The 18,772-nt window shown below is 41.3% G+C and overlaps 1 protein-coding gene across 2 annotated transcripts in view; it reads left to right on the top strand.

Moving 5' to 3' along the window:
- The window catches only part of LOC127654661 (pleckstrin homology domain-containing family M member 3-like), a 49,420-nt gene that overhangs the window by 24,090 nt on the left and 6,558 nt on the right, over positions 1 to 18,772 (top strand). The window contains exons 7-8 of one of the 2 annotated variants that reach the window (XM_052141911.1): positions 11,047 to 11,110; positions 18,309 to 18,466. In XM_052141911.1, coding sequence (XP_051997871.1) covers positions 11,047 to 11,110; positions 18,309 to 18,466 — 222 coding nt within the window. Of the gene's footprint in view, positions 1 to 11,046; positions 11,111 to 18,308; positions 18,467 to 18,772 lie in introns of those variants that run through there. The other variant, XM_052141912.1, reaches the window with a different exon arrangement.

Here is an 18,772-nt window from a genome sequence, read left to right as displayed (position 1 = left end):
TATTTCCTCTTAAATCCACACGTCACCGGCAACAACAAAAGCACCATCACAACTGTCTTTAGCATTGCCCCTTTTCAAACTGATCACCCAAAATGCCTCTTATAATTACAATAACAAAATGGATTCACAAACTCGCTGTCAACAAACATGAAAGAACGGCTCTCGCCCATTTTTGCGCTTATTTGCACAAATTTACAAAGGAAAAAAAGCTGAAAATAATAAAGACAGCGGGTAGGGAGATGTGGCTTACATTTTATAATAATTTTTAACCTCCTGGCAGATGATCATCAAGTGGCTAGTTCAGAGAGGTATCGGTCAAACTAATCCGACCCTTGTGAAAGTGGTTTGTTTCTCAAAACTTAAAAAGTGCTTACTATAACATAATCATCTACAAATACCCAAGTTACTGTCTTTCATTTATATATAAAACAAACAAACATCGAGCTAGAGCCAAACTCACTGGGGAGACTGTGGAGGATGCGACCTGTTGTTTGACCTATGTGTGAGAGATGTGCTAATTATTTACACATTTTATTGCTGTCAAAGGCATCATAACAATTGGTAGCATAAGGAATTCAGTAAGATAACTTATCTTCAGAAGGATAACTGGACACTTTGCCGGCAGAAAGTTCATTGATATGAGTGCATGAGTGTTTGAACATATCCCAGTTCATTCTGATTAGAGCGCTTTGTTTTCTTTCAGCATTGCAGATTTGTGGAAAAGTTTCCAAACAGGAAATCAACCATGATCATTTGATTTGAATTATTAGTGCCTTCCGAGTAACTCCTTGTAATCGCTGCACTGGCTTCATGAAAGTAACAGCTGCATTATCAATTTCATTTCTGGTGTGTTATTGTAATAAACATTTGCAAGGGGCCTGATATATCTTTCACACTGCCGGCTTCCTGCTGCTGGCCACAACTGGTGTATTGTGCTGCCAATGTGTATATAAATATAGTACTTAGCACTGACACACCATGTTTGTCACCTTTAGAACCATGACGATTCTTTGAACGCCATTACAAGGAATACATTTAGTTGCTGGGAATGCAAATAAGATTCATTCAGCAGATTTTTAAGGGCAGGTTCAGTGGGAATGTGAAGGAACCGTGTTATGCAAAGGTCTCTAAAAGGCTTGTCTAGGTGATGAATGCTTCAAGCATGAGATTGCTCCTGCTCTCTTAAACATTCACACCATGAGAGAAGAAAGCTTGTACAGCTCTGTGATAAAATGTCACATAATGGAAAGCTATCAGTGTCTTTCCTTAAACAAACGGTTCCCTTAATATATTGACATTTAATTATCAAAAAACATCATATATTACTGATTTAAGGGCTTAGTGGATGTTTTGTAAGATAAAAGTCTTCTTAAAAGGGACAGTTCACCCAAAAATGTAAATTCTCTCATCATTTTCCCCCCATCATGGTCATGACTTTCTATCTGTGGTGGAACACAAGATATTGGGCAGTAAGGACAAAAGATGCAATGGAAGTGAATGGTGACTGAGGCTGTCAGTCCCTAACATTCTGCCTAAAATCTCCTTTTGTGTTCCACAGAAGAGAGAAAGCCATACAGGATTTTGAAACGACATTAAGATGAGTAAATAATGACAGAATTTTCTCTTTTAGGTGAACTATCCCTTTAAGAGAAAAGCTGCAGTTGAGCACAGAAAACCTAGCAAAGGGAACAGATTGAGATATTTTTCTTAAATTTCAGAAAATCTAGGGCCCATGAAATAGTTTCTCCTATCGGGAATCACGTGTTTTTGTGCTAAATACATTTCCATCTTATTCTCTTCTCTATTGAAATCAAGTAACATGCTAAAAACGTTTGAGGAAATAAAAGAAACTTCAGATGTTGACTTAATCGTGTTGTTAATGGACCCATCCCTACACGTTCAGAACACCGTTTGTTGTTTGAATCACTGAATTATTGAATGGGTCTGTACCCTTTCCTATGTATTTGCTCCTTTGAACTCCATGGTGACGTAGGACCAGGATGGCCGTTTGAAGTGCAGACATGAGGGCTTGAACTGAAAATTCTCTACAAGGTCCATCTCCTTGGAGCTCTCCCAGCTGCCTACTGAGAGGTGACTTTATCTGGCCACTGTGTTTACAGGGTGCAGCAGTAGTTACCCTAGCACGAGGCAGTGTAGCGGGCTGGTGTTTATGGCCAGGCTATTAGCAGGCATCAGCTAATGTGCTGCTTTTCCAAACAGTGCAGGATTGATGAGGGCGGTGGCACTAAAATATTACCTTAGCCATCCATCGCCCGGCCTGACGCTCATCAGCGGGTCTGAAGAGGCCCACCAGTGTTTACACTAAACCACATAACAGCTTACACTGTTGAGCCTGATCTAATGCACCTCCACGATCCGCAGGGGGAACCCACACACTCATGCACTTGCATCTTAAATTTCATCCAAAACTGAAAATTATTTTATTATGTAATCACATTACATTTACATGTATGCATTTGGTGCTTTTATCCAAAGTGTCTTACAGTGCACTTATTACAGGGACAATCCCCCCGGAACAACCTGGAGTTAAGTGTCTAACTCAAGGACACAATGGTGGTGGCTGTGGGGGTCGAACCAGCAACCTTCTGAGTACCAATGTATTATACAGAGCACTTATTACAGGGACAATCCCCCCGGAGCAACCTGGAGTTAAGTGTCTTACTCAAAGAGAATGGTGGTGACTGTGGGGATCGAACCAGCAACCTTCTGAGTACCAATGTATTATACAGTGCACTTATTACAGGGACAATCCCCCTGGAGCAACCTGGAGTTAAGTGTCTTACTCAAGGACACAATGGTGGTGGCTGTGGGGGTCGAACCAGCAACCTTCTGATTACCAGTTTAGTGCTTTAGCCCACTATGCCACCATCACACCCTTATGACATTAATGTTAGCATAATGACAGCATTTTTATTTTACTTTGCGTTGCACTGACTACATTTATATTTCATTTAGTTATTCACACAAACTTTGACATGCAGTTTAATAACACTTCAAATACAAAGGCTTCAGAGGTCCTTCAAACTTGTGTGTTTGTAAGACAAGCACAACAAATTGGTAACATTACACCAAACTGTATTCAACCAAAATGAAACCTTAAATTTGACCAGAAATACTCCCTTTTTAACAGAAGCATTAGCCAAAACGCTCAGCAGGAAAAATCAACATTGCCATTATGTTGATGGTTATGTACACGCCACACACTGATAACAGTGGCTGCATTTGGCACTCTTCTGCTTGACAACAAGCCCCATATCTTGTGGTTACCACCACTGCAGACACTCCTCTGAGGAGTTTATATTCACCCTGAGAAAGGACAAAAGATCCAGAGATTGAGCTCTGCCACGAGCAGAGATGTACGTATGAGATGTATGTCTCACCATGGCCAGAGGTAAACGAACAGCCAGAATGATGAGTCTAATGAGAGCGAGATCCAGATTTCTTTTCACACACCGTCCTACAAGCTTGACAAAGCCAGCCAAATAAGCACAACAACACATCCACAAGGATTACGTTTGGATTTCATCTTGTCATACCGGGTATAACGCATGAGACCGTGGAATCTTGTCAATGTAATATCTCTCCTTTGTCAGTCTTCCTAAGATACCTCTGTAATACCTCACTGTGGGTTCCAGACCCTTTTATTAGGCTTTGGTTCCTCTGTCACGTAAAAAGTGATCTGAAAACACTTCAGTGGCACTTGGAACACAAAGCACTCCTATCTCTAAGAACAGTACACCACGGCCATTTCAAGGAAACACATTCTCACTCCCTCTTTGGTTGTTAGTGTCCATTTCTTAAACCTCAGATAACTCTTCACAGCTCTTGATAAAGTAGCATTTGTGACATGCCATATGTCAAACACATAGTAACAAAGCAGCTTACTTCAGCTCTTCTTGTACTAATGACACCTGCTGCAGTCTGTTGACCCTTAAGTTTTCCATAAACAACTGAAAAGCAAATTCATCCCCAGCTTAGTAAACATCCCACCCCCTGCCACCGTGCCTCAGTTTAGACCTAGATTACTGCAGTAATGATGTCTCAGCCTAATGAGGCCTGGGAGACAGCTGTGAATGGGACTGTCTGGAGTAACACCATGCTTTTCTTGTGCCAGCAATGAGATTAATGCAGTGAACGAGAAAAACGGAGCTCCACCATAAACCCCAAGCAAAAGACAGAGGTGATGTCCAGTAGGGATGGGAATCAGTAGGGACATGGGGATATGATGATAAATGGATATCGAGTTGTGATAAGATAATATTGCAATCTTTTACTTGCTCATTTCTTGTTCATCGTCTTTGGAAACTTTGTGCAACAAATGCAGAAAATAACTTTCTGCTGTACTCTAGTGTAAAGCCATAGAATTAGCATAGACACATTAATAAAAATAAAATAAAAATAAAACCACAACAGTGGCAGTTGCATACCTTTGTTTCAGCTTGTTTATCATTAAATGAAACCCCATGCAGTTGTGCATTTTGTCTTCTCGCACACTTGCTCTGAATATGGTGGATAATACACTGCCTGGCCAAAAGAAAGCCGCTGTTTGGATTTAAATAAGCAGATAATAAAGAGTCTATGATTGGATCATTATTGCAGTGTTTCAGCTGGCAACAATTCCTTTAACCCTATCTGATGCAGTGTGTAGCTTCTCATTTCTTACACAACCATGTAGGAAGACGTATCTTGTGGTCGTGGAAAAGATGCTTCTGTGTTTCAGAAGGGGCAAATTATTGGCCTGCATTAAACAGAAAAAAGGAGATTGCTGAAATCACTGGACTTGGGTTAAGAACTGTCCAACGCATCATTAAAACCTGAAGGATAGTGGTTAACCATCAGCTTCACAGAAGAAATGTGGTCAGAAACAAATCTTGAATGATCATGATCGGAGATCACTAAAACACTAGAAGTCACATCACGGCAATGTTTAATAGTGAAAGTAAGAACGTTTTCACACACACACACAATGTGACGAGAACTTACAGGAGTGGTACTAAACATCTGTGTGGCCACAAGAAAGCCACTTGTTAGAGAGCTAATCGGAAAAAAGGACTTAAATATGCTAGGCAGCATAAAGATTGGACCTTGGAGCTATGGAAAAAGGTCCTGTGGTATGATGAGTCCAGATTTACCCTATTCCAAAGTGATCAGGCGTCAGGGTAAGAAGGTAAGCGCATGAAGTGATGCACCACCTTGTGTAGTGCCCACTGTACCAGCCTCTGGAGGAAGGGTTATGATCTGGGGTTGCTTCAGTTGGTCAGGTCGAGGCTCAGCATCATTATGATGCAATAAAATGAAGTCAGGTGACTACCTGAATGTACTGAATGATCAGGTTATCCCATCAATGGATTTTTTTCTTCCCTGATGGCACGGGTATATTCCAGAACGACAATGCCAAAATTCATCAGGCTCAAATTGTGAAAGAGTGGTTCAGGGAGCATGAGAAATAACTTTAACACATGAACTAGAGTCCTGACCTTAACACCTTTGAAAGTCTTTGGGATGTGCTGAAGAAGACTTTACAGAGTGGTTCGACTCTCCCATCATCAATATAAGATCTCGGCCAAACATTAATGCAACTCTGGATAGAAATAAATGTTGTGACATGCATAAGGTTATAGAAACAATGCCACAACGAATAGGAGCCGTAATCAAAGCTGAAGGCGGCCCAACGAAATATTAGAGTAAGTGAGAAAAAAATTATTGGTGATAAAAAGTAAATACAGTATCTTGAGGTACAATACCACAATTCTTTGAATTTCCCCCACCTCTAATGTCCAGAAACTCATGATGGCCCACATGCATCAATACAAATGTCTTAATAAACATAATGCTGTTTAAAATCATACAGTATGTGCCTCCGTTTACATAATATCCCTAAATTTACTCCATTACAGCTCAAACCTACCCAGCATCTACGGCTTTTACAGAATGCCACTCTGCTGTCTCTTAGCTACATTTGTGGCCAGCAATGCTTTCTCAAATTCCAGAGGAACTGTGAGTTGGCAGGAGTGAAGATGCACTGAGAAGTGTCACTGGTTTCCAGTACTAAACTGCTTCAGCAGTCCAATTATTAGGCCTCTTTAGGTAAAGAAAAAGAAGATCCTGTTGAATTAGACAGCTTTATAACATGGGAATGCTTCTCTTGTGTTAGGGATACCCCATTTGAGTTCATTATTAGATGCATCTGCAATGAATATATATATATATATATACACTCACCTAAAGGATTATTAGGAACACATACTAATACTGTGTTTGACCCCCTTTCGCCTTCAGAACTGCCTTAATTCTACGTGGCATTGATTCAACAAGATACTGAAAGCATTCTTTAGAAATGTTGGCCCATATTGATTGGATAGCATCTTGCAGTTGATGGAGATTTGTGGGATGCACATCCAGGGCACGAAGCTCCCGTTCCACCACATCCCAAAGATGCTCTATTGGGTTGAGATCTGATGACTGTGGGGGCCATTTTAGTACAGTGAACTCATTGTCATGTTCAAGACACCAATTTGAAATGATTCGAGCTTTGTGACATGGTGCATTATCCTGCTGGAAGTAGCCATCAGAGGATGGGTACATGGTGGCCATAAAGGGATGGACATGGTCAGAAACAATGCTCAGGTAGGCCGTGGCATTTAAACGATGCCCAATTGGCACTAAGGGGCCTAAAGTGTGCCAAGAAAACATCCCCCACACCATTACACCACCACCACCAGCCTGCACAGTGGTAACAAGGCATGATGGATCCATGTTCTCATTCTGTTTATGCCAAATTCTGACTCTACCATCTGAATGTCTCAACAGAAATCGAGACTCATCAGACCAGGCAACATTTTTCCAGTCTTCAACTGTCCAATTTTGGTGAGCTCTTGCAAATTGTAGCCTCTTTTTCCTATTTGTAGTGGAGATGAGTGGTACCCGGTGGGGTCTTCTGCTGTTGTAGCCCATCCGCCTCAAGGTTGTGCGTGTTGTGGCTTCACAAATGCTTTGCTGCATACCTTGGTTGTAACGAGTGGTTATTTCAGGCAAAGTTGCTCTTCTATCAGCTTGAATCAGTCGGCCCATTCTCCTCTGACCTCTAGCATCAACAAGGCATTTTCAGCCCACAGGACTGCCGCGATACTGGATGTTTTTCCTTTTCACACCATTCTTTGTAAACCCTAGAAATGGTTGTGCGTGAAAATCCCAGTAACTGAGCAGATTGTGAAATACTCAGACCGGCCGTCTGGCACCAACAACCATGCCACACTCAAAATTGCTTAAATCACCTTTCTTTCCCATTCTGACATTCAGTTTGGAGTTCAGGAGATTGTCTTGACCAGGACCACACCCCTAAATGCATTGAAGCAACTGCCATGTGATTGGTTGATTAGATCATTGCATTAATGAGAAATTGAACAGGTGTTCCTAATAATCCTTTAGGTGAGTGTATATGTATGTAGTGTATTTAGGGGTTTCAATGAAAGTTCGCTAACTGGTTAGTTTAGCAGTGTTGTGTTATGCTGTTAGCTTAGCTGTACTTTGTTTACAATATGGCGTCAGCAGTTTGCGCATGCGCTGTAAATTGCCACTGAAGAGTCTCTTTAGGGCTTCCCTTGAACTTTCGTTGCCATAGCAACCAACACCAGCAAACGTCTGGTTGTATCAGCTCACAATATCTACTGTAGGGAATTAGTTATAAGGGAATTATGATTTATTCACTTATTGGAGTAATATTATTCTCATGGCTTATTGACAATAATATCACACATATTTAGGTACAGCTTTGAAGCTAAATCTTTTAGAAAAAGGGATGAGATTATTCATCGAAATATACCACAGTCAACACATCATTAAAAGGGAAATATGAATAATGAATCATAACTCGTTATAATTAATTCTGAACATTTGGATCGGTTAATAGGATTAACTTGATGTAGCTGAATTAATATTACAATCAATTTATCTGTTCGTCCAGCGAACACTCAGTTGATCGTCTATCAATTCTCAGAAAGGATATTTTTCTTTCTTAGCATGGAGCTGAGATCGTGGTGGCGTAATGACTCGTCTCAATCCGGGTGGCGGAGGACAAATCTCAGTTGCATCTGAGACGTCAATCCATGCATCTTATCATGTGGCTTGTTGAGCACGTTTCCATGGAGACATAGCGTGTGTGGAGGCTTCACGCTATTCTCCGTGGCATCCACGCACAACTCACCCCACCGAGAGTGAGAACAACATTTTGGTGACCACGAGGAGGTTAACCCAACGTGACTACCCACCCTAGCAACCGGGCCAATTGGTTGCTTAGGAATGAATGAATGAATGAATGAATGAATGAACGTTACATTTATATAGTGCTTTTCTGACACTTCACTCAAAGCACTTTACAAAGTGAACTGGGACTCTCCTCAAACAGCACCAGGGTGCAGCATCCACAGCCATAAGTGCACCAGTACACTCACCACACACCAGCTATTGGTGGAGAGGAGAGAGATACAGTCAATTAATGGATGGGGATTATTAGGAAGCCATGATTGATAAGGGCCAATGGGGGGAATTTGGCCTGGACATCAGGGTTACACCCCTACTCCTTTTGAGAAGTGTCCTGGGACTTTTAATCACAGAGAGTCAGGACTTCAGTTTAACGTCTCATCCGAAGGACAGTGCCCTTTTACAGTATAGTGCCCCCTCATTATTCTGGGGTATAAGGACCTACACAGTCTGCAGGGTGAGCACCCCCTACTGGACTCCCTAATACCTCTTCCAGCAGCATCCTTAGTTTCCCCATGAGGAGACCTGACTGGAGTCACTCAGCACACCCTGGATTCAAACTTGTGACTCCAGGTGTGGTAGTCAGTGTCTTTACTTGTTGAGCTACCCAGGCCCCAGCTAGAACCAGTTATGAAAGTTTTTGGAGTAATGGGTAAAGAGCTAATGAAATTTGGAAAAATTATATTTTTCACTATGTTGACGGTCCCTATCTGTTGTTGGTGGACGTAAGGAAAAGTTCAGGCGAATATCCGTCGAATCTCCAACCTGAAACTGTCTTTACCTCGGTCTGACAGTCGCATTTCGCCCTCTAGTGACAATCATGATTAACTTTTAATTAGCTTGTTATGCTTAATATTCGTTATGAGCATTCACCTGTCCTGGTGTGCAGCTTATCAGTGTAGCACAACGCTCACCATGGGACGTGGCAAAACTATCCACTAGTTGTAATGTTAGTAGGAAAAGCTTTTATATCTGCTTGTTTAAGGGTGATATCACATCCTTTTCTCCGGAGGGTCCTTAAAAAGTCAGACCGGTATTTCTAAAATGCCTGTTTTCTTATTGATGTGCTCTCTGTAGTCATACAAAGATACAAACCTAGCGCTTCAGTGTAATTTTAACCATCAGTGTCTCCTTCCCTCTCAGCGCACCCGCTGTGTGTGTGTGATAGAGAGAGAAGAATGCACTTCAGGCAAGTGACCGTGAGAAAAAGACACTTTTTGATGAAAAAAAATAATGCGTAAACCATGTAACTCAGAACGAACACTTCCATGTTCGCAGTAAATATCTTTGAAGATGTCTGGTGGTGTCTTGCCTCATTTTCAGTGAACTTGTTTACATTCAGCTGATCTGTTCGCCATGAGGTATACTGTTTGATATAGACAATATATATATTGAAAAACATGAATTCAGTAATTAAATGGCTGATGTTTACCCACTGAAATGAGAAGATTTCCTGGTCAGTAGGCACTCTGGAAAGTCTAGCCATGGCAGTATGTTGGTGCAGTGGATTCAGTGTTATGATGACTTTAACAGTCCAGTTCTACATTATCAGTGGTTCTGTCGGGTCAGTTGTTATGGAACTGGTCGAGTGGTAGAAGGTGCAGTTAAGAGCCTACAGTACACTGATAGAACATGTAGGTCGCCCCTATTCGATTCATATTCAACGAATAATGTTCAGTCAGATGGTCATTATCACAAAATAAACCTGGACAGGATAATCAAACCCAGATGCAAAGTAAATCTTGTATCATCTTGAATGGGTTCATGTTGTGAAATTGACCGGCTGTGTATTTTATCCCACTTATTACATGGCGACTTGCCAAATAAATCAATAAATGGACATGAAATATTGATTTGTGCTGACATTATTTGAGTGTGTGAAAAGAAAGAGACAATCTAGTGCAACAAGAGGCAAGGAACTAGCACAATGTAGGAAACTGGTTATGACAACAGTCAAATAAACTGTTTAGCAGCCATTATACAAGCATATTGGACCACTACTAAGACCGGTGGAATTTGTTTTCACATGATATTGTGACACAATGAACTCTTTACAGATACAATCCTTTTGTGCTAAACTGTGGTTTAGTTTCTGCTCATGGTCATAATGCCGATGGCTCATGACTCACTCTATGTGGAAATCACACCTGCAACCTTTCTTCAATTACCAGACATACATTTGACCAACTACACCATTGCTGCAGAGATTCGACAGTATCTTTTTTTCTCTTTCTTTCTCTTCTGATTTCTTCTCAGTAATGTCAGATATCCTCCTCTCTCACAGCATGCCTGTTGCTTTCCTATCCCCTCTTTTCCAGATGATTCTGTGGGCCCTTGAGTTTGTAATGTGAGCTGGCGTGGGTGAATAAGAGAAGGAGAGAGTGAGAGTAGGCTCATGGGAGGAGAGAGGTGAAGAGGGCCATAATAGCCTGCTAGATGGAGAGAGAGAGAGAGAGAGAGAGGGAGAGAGAGAGAGACCGAGCCGCCCCACTTCACCCATAATAAGGGGTAGTGCTTTTAAATGCCTATTTTACAGCCTTTTTCCAATTCAATTGAATTAACCCCTATTTCCAAGCAATTTGGACCCATGTTGTCATGGATACAGAGGCAGGATGGCGGTATAGTAGCGTTCCCCCTGAATTTGTGTGTGTATGTGTGTAGGTTAAAGCAGTTCTTTTTTTACACTTATGTACAGGTTCAGTTATGACTTAAGGTAATATTCATATGCTTTTCATGCTGATGTTGTTTTTCTTGCTGTTTCTGAAGAATCTTTCCAAGGGAATACCTCTTACAGCATGTACACCTCTACTCATTGGCAGACCTGCAGCAGGTAAGGTTTCCTTTCTCTCTCTCTCCCTCTCTCTCTCTCCCTCTTTATACACACATATGCATATAATCGACCCACATGGAATATCTACTCTTTCACAATTTCTGCACTGATTTTTGGGTAAAACATGCGGAATGGGTTTAAATAGGTGGAGCTGATATAAATTATTATTGGTCGAATTAAAGCATTTTCAACATATTCAATAAACAAACATGCATGTTTTGAATTCTACAGAAATTGGTAGAGCTTACTATGGAATTCTGCTGGCACAGAATCAGTGTAGGCCTACATACGTACATGAAGTGGCCCCAAAAAGTAATTGGCCACACTTAAAAATGTATTAATGTCATTTAATTTAATTTTTAAGTGTATCTTGACTGTCCATAAACATTAGAAATTTTTGAGAAAGTTTGCCTGACAAATTGGAAGAAATCCAGTCATCTCATTTCGGTGTTTATTTTATGGTGTGGATGTGATGGACTGAATAATAAAGTGATGTAGGCTAATAATGACACAATCAGGTCAAATGAATTGTGTCATTATCGCTGTTTTTCATTCATAGAATTAGCATCTGATTTAAAATATAACTTCCAACAATAGGGGCAAAACAAAACAACTGAACTGCAATTTGCCACATCTTTTAGTCTATTAATAAATATTAAAATAACAAATTGTTATTTTTCATTGCACAAAAGTGTTTTGCTGCCAAAGTGAAGTCAGTCGAAACGGGTATAAAGCCCCGTTCACACCGCCAGTGACTTTGTAGCTTGACCGTTTCTGACACGCTTTTCCGCACATCGTTTATATCATGTATGTGGTTATAGATGAATTATATAACACAACGCCGAAACTTCCCCTCCGTCTTGCCTGCACTCGTCTCCAGTCTGCCAAGGGACAGATGACGTGAGCTACGCTGTCTTCACTCGCATTAGTTGACGTTCGCGATTGTCGCTCGTCATTTGCATGAAGTCATTTAAATGTTCTCAACTTGTCTTGTGGCTCTCCGAGGAGATCTCTGTCGCCAACTGCCGCGGCAGCTCGTGTCACCGAAAGTTGCTGTGTTCTCATTGAGAATGAATGGGAACGTGTCTCTGTCTCGCGGTGTGAACGGGGCTTAACGCAGGCTGCTTTTGCCAGTGTCTGGGATACAATGCGCTGCAGTCACGGATTAGGACTACACGAGCTTCGGGAAAGTTTAAACCTCCGTGGCAGCAAAGCGCTGTTATCATTGGCATGCCGTCACACTGTACACTTGTGGCATCAACTAAAGGGGTTGCTGAAGCGTCGTGTTCATATTTTCACCGGACATTGTGTCCGACAATGTTTGGATTTGACATGAGGACATATTAACGGTCAACAGTAATTACCAGCTAACGGAAACCCTGATTTACACACCTCCTCGTCCTACCCGATACCCTGATACCATATTAAAAAACAGTCACGTTAACACACATTGTATAGACACACCTGTAGCACACATCAGCTATCATGTGTGTGTGTCTGCTCAGTCTCATCTGGCAGTGGCTGTGAGGGGCTCTGTGTGTGTGTGGCTCATGAGTTACTATACATATGCACACATATTATACTACAGATTCTATAGTTGTATTGAAGAATATTATAATTATATAATTGATTGTTTCTATGTCATCTGGCATTTTATCTGCCTCTGTTGGAATCAGTCATTAAAACATTCCAGACCATATCAGACCGATGTCTATATTTTAAAGCAAAATATTGTCTGACACAGATCATACAGATCATACAGATGCAATTAGTCAGAAAACAAACCGAACCGTTTGCCATGAGTTTATATCAGGGATATAGGAAACAATGCTCTCATTTACCCTCTCCTTCCCCTTCCCCATACTATTGTGCCTGAATTTTTGTCACACTTCTGTTTCTTCGAAATGACCCCTGCCCTTATTGTTCTGTTGCTTTCAGAACATCTATTCTCCTGTCCCACATCCCCTCTCCCTTCTGTCTCCTAGTGGGAGGCTGGAGTCCCTTTACCCGCTCCCTCTCCACCTTTGTGTCCCCCCACCCAGCTAACTAATTACTGCCATTCAGAAGCAACAGGCAGAAAAACAAAGAGTGACAGTCCTCCCTTCCCTTCTGTTCTTCCCCAGCATCCCATTGCCAGCCTCTCATTCCTCTTCATCTCTCTCAGGTTTCATATTTAAGGTGCTTTATTCATATGACAAATAATTGTACAATTTGCAGCTTAGCTGTTTTCAATAAAAAAATTTTTATCAAAACAAAATGATTGTAAAGCAAAGTACATAAATGAATAAAAGTAGCAAGTCACAAAAGAGTGATAAAATGGTTTGAATGAAAATGCTTATTCTGGATGGTTGGTGGTTGCTGTCACAATATTCATACTCCCAGTGCTGTCATGAGCTCTGTATCGGGTCCACAGGTGTCAAAACAGAGTAGAATATTAACGAGCACTGTCGGGGTGTCTAAAAACACTTAGAAAACACCGAATATTTAAAGTGTTGAGCTGCTGTGTCAGTTTAATTGGAAAAAGAAATTCTGTTTGTCATTAGAATTTGGCTCATTCTCGCAGGTTTGAAGTGAAACATAACCACAGTGCTGAGTACTAACCGGTTCGTAAATGGGCTCTGTACTTTCAGTAGTTTGTCCCTCCCCTTGTGTACTTTTATTCATCGCTTTTTCTGCAAGGCCTTTATACCCTCCCTCAGTGCCTCAGCCTCTTCTTCACTGCATCTGTAAGGCCCAAATTTGAGGCATTTCCCATTCACATCACATTACTCACTCTTTCAGCCTCTTAATTGGCTTACCTTATTAAGGAGCCATTTTCTTGTAGTGTTGCTGCTTAATGCCGGTCCTGGAATGCTCTCCTTCTGTATCAAGGTCACTGAATGCTGAACTGTCTCCAGCAAGACTCCAAACATTATAGGCTAAATCCAAATGCCTCTCCCCTATTCTAACAAAAACAAAAAATTCAGAGTGTTAGTCTTTTTGTAAACAAAACGACCCCATTGGCCATATTTGTTTTATAAGTCTTGCCCAGAATCCACCTTTGTTTGGCCACTGCCTTTTGTTCGATACCGCTACTGGAAGAGTTAAAAAAGTTTTGAAAGTGCCCCAAGATGGCCAACAAGTAGAGTGCCATATAAATGCTAATTGTATTGTATGCATTGTACCAAAGGCAACAGCATTAGTCTTGCCAACAATCTGCAAATTACTAAAGGGTTCAAAGGTGTATTTAGAAGCTTTCGGGGAATGTACACATATACTGAATCTAACATCCTCAGAGGCACACCTGTAAAGCTTCATGTTCTGAGATTCCCATGAACATGCCTACTACAATCAGGTGCTTAAAGTCAAACGGTCTGGTGCACGTCCTTGAGACACAACAACCTTCAATATGTCCTATCGTGCATCAAGAACGGGTATAAGACACCAGGACTGATCACTCATTCCACATGTCCATCTGTATACAGGCTGAACATTCATACCATTTCTCTCGTGCCCACCTCACACTCACACGATACCCTGGCTGGCTGACTGGCTCTCTCTCACTTCCTCTCGCACGCTGGTGGTAATCCTGTTTTGCAAGTCCCTGGCAGGGAGGGTGTTATCCAAACAGAGCTCGCACTCTTTTTATCTGTCTAATCTGGGCCCTTTCTCTGCCGTTTCATGGAGCAGGCGAGGACATTAGGGCTAAGGCTGAGTAGGGGATGAAAAAGTAGGCGCTAAATTGTGGTTTTAGGGGATTAAGCAGTTGACAACAAAGCACATGCAAGACAGGAGCAAAAGCAGGGGGATTTGGGGGAGTTGATTTGGCGAATGTCACCCATGCCCCCTGCAAGAGCCACAAGGATGCTGTTTTAGTCAGCTGTCCAACTTTAAATGCACTTTAGGAAGTGTCCTGTAAGAATCACGGCCAAAGAAAGCAGTGTCTGCTTCTGTTTTTATTTGTTTATTTATTTATTTTCTATTAATGGGACATGGTCATGTTAAGGAGAGCATATTTGGTACTATGGCTGGTTGATATGGGATCGGCTGTGGGTCAGTTGGTAGAGCGAGTCGGTCACTAATCACAGGGTTGGCGGTTCGATTCCCGGCCCACATGACTCCACATGCTGAAGTGTCCTTGGGCAAGACACTGAACCCCAAGTTGCTCCCAATGGCAGACTAGCACCTTACATGCAGCTCTGCCATCATTGGTGTGTGTGTGTGTGTGTGTGTGTGTGTGTGTGTGTGTGTGTGTGTGTGTGTGTGTGTGTGTGTGTGTGTGTATGGGTGAATGTGTCACAGCGCTTTGAATACCGTTAAGGTTAAAAAGGTGCTATATAAGTGCACACCATTTACCATGTGAATTTGCTGCTGATATAAAATTAGGCGGCATTATGAAAACTGGGATTATTTTAACAAACATTTTATTTTGCCATGAAGTTTCCTAAAAAACATGTTATTAAACGTGTTTAATGATCCCTCTTTTGTGACTCACTAGTATGAGAGCAATAAGACAGATTGTTTAATAGCGTTAGAGCTGGCTCATTTATGATCATCATTTCAAACTGTCCATTTCAATCAATTGATTCAACACTGATTCTGTGATTCGTTTGTGTGAACACTCCCCATTTGGCTATATTCATGTATTAAAATGTTTTACTAAAACATACTGTATTGCTAGGCAAATATTGCTGTTTATTATGATATAGCATATTGTTATAGTGGTTCATGAATGAAAATTGCAAAGTATCATCCTTGATGTCCTTGTGTTCATTTAGTGAAAAACAGCACAAGCAAATATGCCTTAACTAGATTCTACTGTATTAAATCTAACATTTAAAACATTTTGAATCTACTTGGATGGTTGATTGAATGATGGTCACTCTGATTGGAAAAAGACCCTTTTAATACATTTTTAATCAGATATATCTCCCAGCCCTATGTAGTACATACATCCATATTTTGTGTAACAACATTCAGATTTGAAGAATAGGTATCCTAACTGCTTACCTGGCCCACTAATATAAAACGAAAATCAGGTTCTCTCAACACCGAGCTGTTCTCACGTTCAGTCAGTCTCTTTAACGGCCCTCTTGTTCTCCACAGTCCCTCCCTATCAAGCCTGGTGTAAGTGAACTCGTGTTTTTCAGCGCCCTTGCTAAATTATTGAAATGCTTAATTACTTACTCTGCCACTATTGATCAAGAGGGGTATATATCATCTTTACCAAGGGAGGGCAAGTGTGCTCACCCCACTGCTTTGATTGGTGGCTTGCAGCATTTCTTTAATGCCTTGCTATATTACTCTTCCACATGGGAAGGGGCAGTGCATTGCCTCCAGACTTCTGTCAGGCTGGTCAGACCTGATGGATGGAAGGTTAAGGACTCTCTTGTTGCCCATACTGCGAAAGCTTGCCAACAGTTGCACATCTGTTTATTGGGCAGTGACTGTTTTTTAGCATTATGAGTCTGAGCCATTCTGCATGCATCCTTTTGGCTTACGCAATGCTTTGGTGGAATGCAATTAATTTTTCCCAAACCTTATCTAATACTGAATTATGAAACGTTGAAAAACAATCTAATTTAACATATTTCAAAATACATCTGACGAAGTGTAAGTAACACATTTTGTAGCATGGTATGAACCCTTGGTATTAATGCATTGAAACTCAATAATAGTAGTTTAAAAACAGTGTTTCTCAATCCTGATCCTAGAAGAAGGTCGAGGCAAGAAGGGAACCCTCTTGGAAAGTCTTATGTATTGTTACTTAGGTTAGAGTTATGGTTTAGGCGTAAGGTTTAGAGGAAGTTGTAGGGGTAGTTTTCTGTGAGACTCCAAATAAACAGTGTATGAATGTCACAAGACTTATCCAAGATGAGGGTTTCCTTCTAGACACGACCCTGGACTTGTTCTATGTTTCCCTTATCTAACACACCTGATACAACTAATGAGAGACTCCAAGACCTACAATGGGTGTGTCAGATAAGGGAAACATACAAAATGTGCAGGACTGGGCTCCTCTTGGAACAGGGTACAGAAACCTTGAACTAAAAAATTCCTCTGGCCACAACACTCATGACCGTAGTGGCTAGCTTTCCTATCTCCCACACAAACCTTCCTCTTTTCAACCCATTCTCCTCACTTACACTGTGTATGTTAGTGCACGTGTGTGTCTATCATGGGAGTCTGTGGTGGTCCTTCCTTTATTCTGTCTTCCCCTTAGCCCTCCAGTCCCACCCTCCCAAGCTCTTCTCTCACGTCCACCGTACCCTCTCCTCCTCTGCCATTCTTTGGCTGGCTCCTTGTGGAAGGGCTGAAGAATGCTGGCAGACCCTTTAATTGGTGTGCTGCAGTGCTGCCAGGTGTAGCCACTTGTCTCTGCCCCTTTGGTAAATATGCACCGGAGGTCTAGGCCCCTTCGCCTGCCTCATTCAGCTGCCTACAATATGCCTTCTTCAGTACAACACTTTTAAAGACCATTCTGTTGGGTTTTTTTTACTATTCTGGCCAATAAATGGCATTCACGTATTATTTTTTGCAAGCAGTCTCCCAAAAGTAATTACCTCACCCTCGATCCGTAAGCAACTCCCTACTCTCTAAGCATTCATTTGTTTTCATGTGGATTCCTGATGTGATGCCTTTTTTTTTTTTTTTTTTTTTTGGCCTTTGCTCTCATTGAAGCCTGTTTTTAAGTGTGTGTCCAGTCACTTCAAATCTCACCCGTCTAACTGTTAACAGGAGGATTACTGCCCATTTGATAACAGAGATTATTTTGTAATTTTAGCATGCACTGTTAGAATATTTTCCTCTCATAGCTACTGAATTAATCTTATGGCTGTTGAACACATTTGGTCAAGCCCATTTGATAGTTGAATCACTAGGGTCCCGTTTTAGGCTTTAACTATTCTCCAAGATGGGCCTGCACGGAAACTGCACCTGCCAAATTCAGCAGAATGCTCCACAGATTTGTGCAGAATTCAAATATGCATAATTTACCAACTTTTACACATCCCCTGCTCCTTGCATGTCGTTGATTAGATACTTTTGATAATTGCATGGACTTATGCTACAAATAAATAAAGTATTCTCAACTCTGCTTTGCCCCTTTTTATATTTAAGGTCATTCCGCAGAAGTCAGAGCAAAAATGTAAAGTGCAGATTCCATGTGTGCCGACTTAAAGGTAACCCCACTTTTGCAACTTCTTTCTCTTGTCTGCAGGTCATAGATGGAAAGCTTGCTCCCTTCCTCTCCAAGGTAATCAAGTTTGCCAGCACTCATGTCTACAGCTGCAGTCTGTGCCGAGAGAAGGGCTTCATCTGCGAGCTGTGCCACAATGGCCAGGTCATTTATCCATTCCAGGAGAATGCCACTAAAAGGTGAGACCTTCACTTTTAGCTATCTTTGCCTTCTAAAGGCAGAGACTCTTCATACAGTGGCCCCTACAAGTATTTGGACTCTTAAATAACACTTAAAATGCATGTATTTCAAAGCTGTATAAAAAATAGTAAAATACCAAACCAAGTAGGATCTGCAAACCACCTGATACCAAGGTCATGTTGGGTGGATTTATTAAGTACACACTGGTCCCCTGGCAGAATAACCACAGGTGAAGATCATACGTCAAACATTTTCTCATCCCAGATGATGATTGTGTTGGTAATCCCACAGCTCTGTACTAAAGT

Source organism: Xyrauchen texanus, chromosome 14, assembly GCF_025860055.1.
Source record: "Xyrauchen texanus isolate HMW12.3.18 chromosome 14, RBS_HiC_50CHRs, whole genome shotgun sequence".
NCBI classification, from domain to species: domain Eukaryota; kingdom Metazoa; phylum Chordata; class Actinopteri; order Cypriniformes; family Catostomidae; genus Xyrauchen; species Xyrauchen texanus.
Note: the sequence above shows the minus strand (reverse complement) of the source record. Positions and strands in the feature narration are given on the sequence as shown.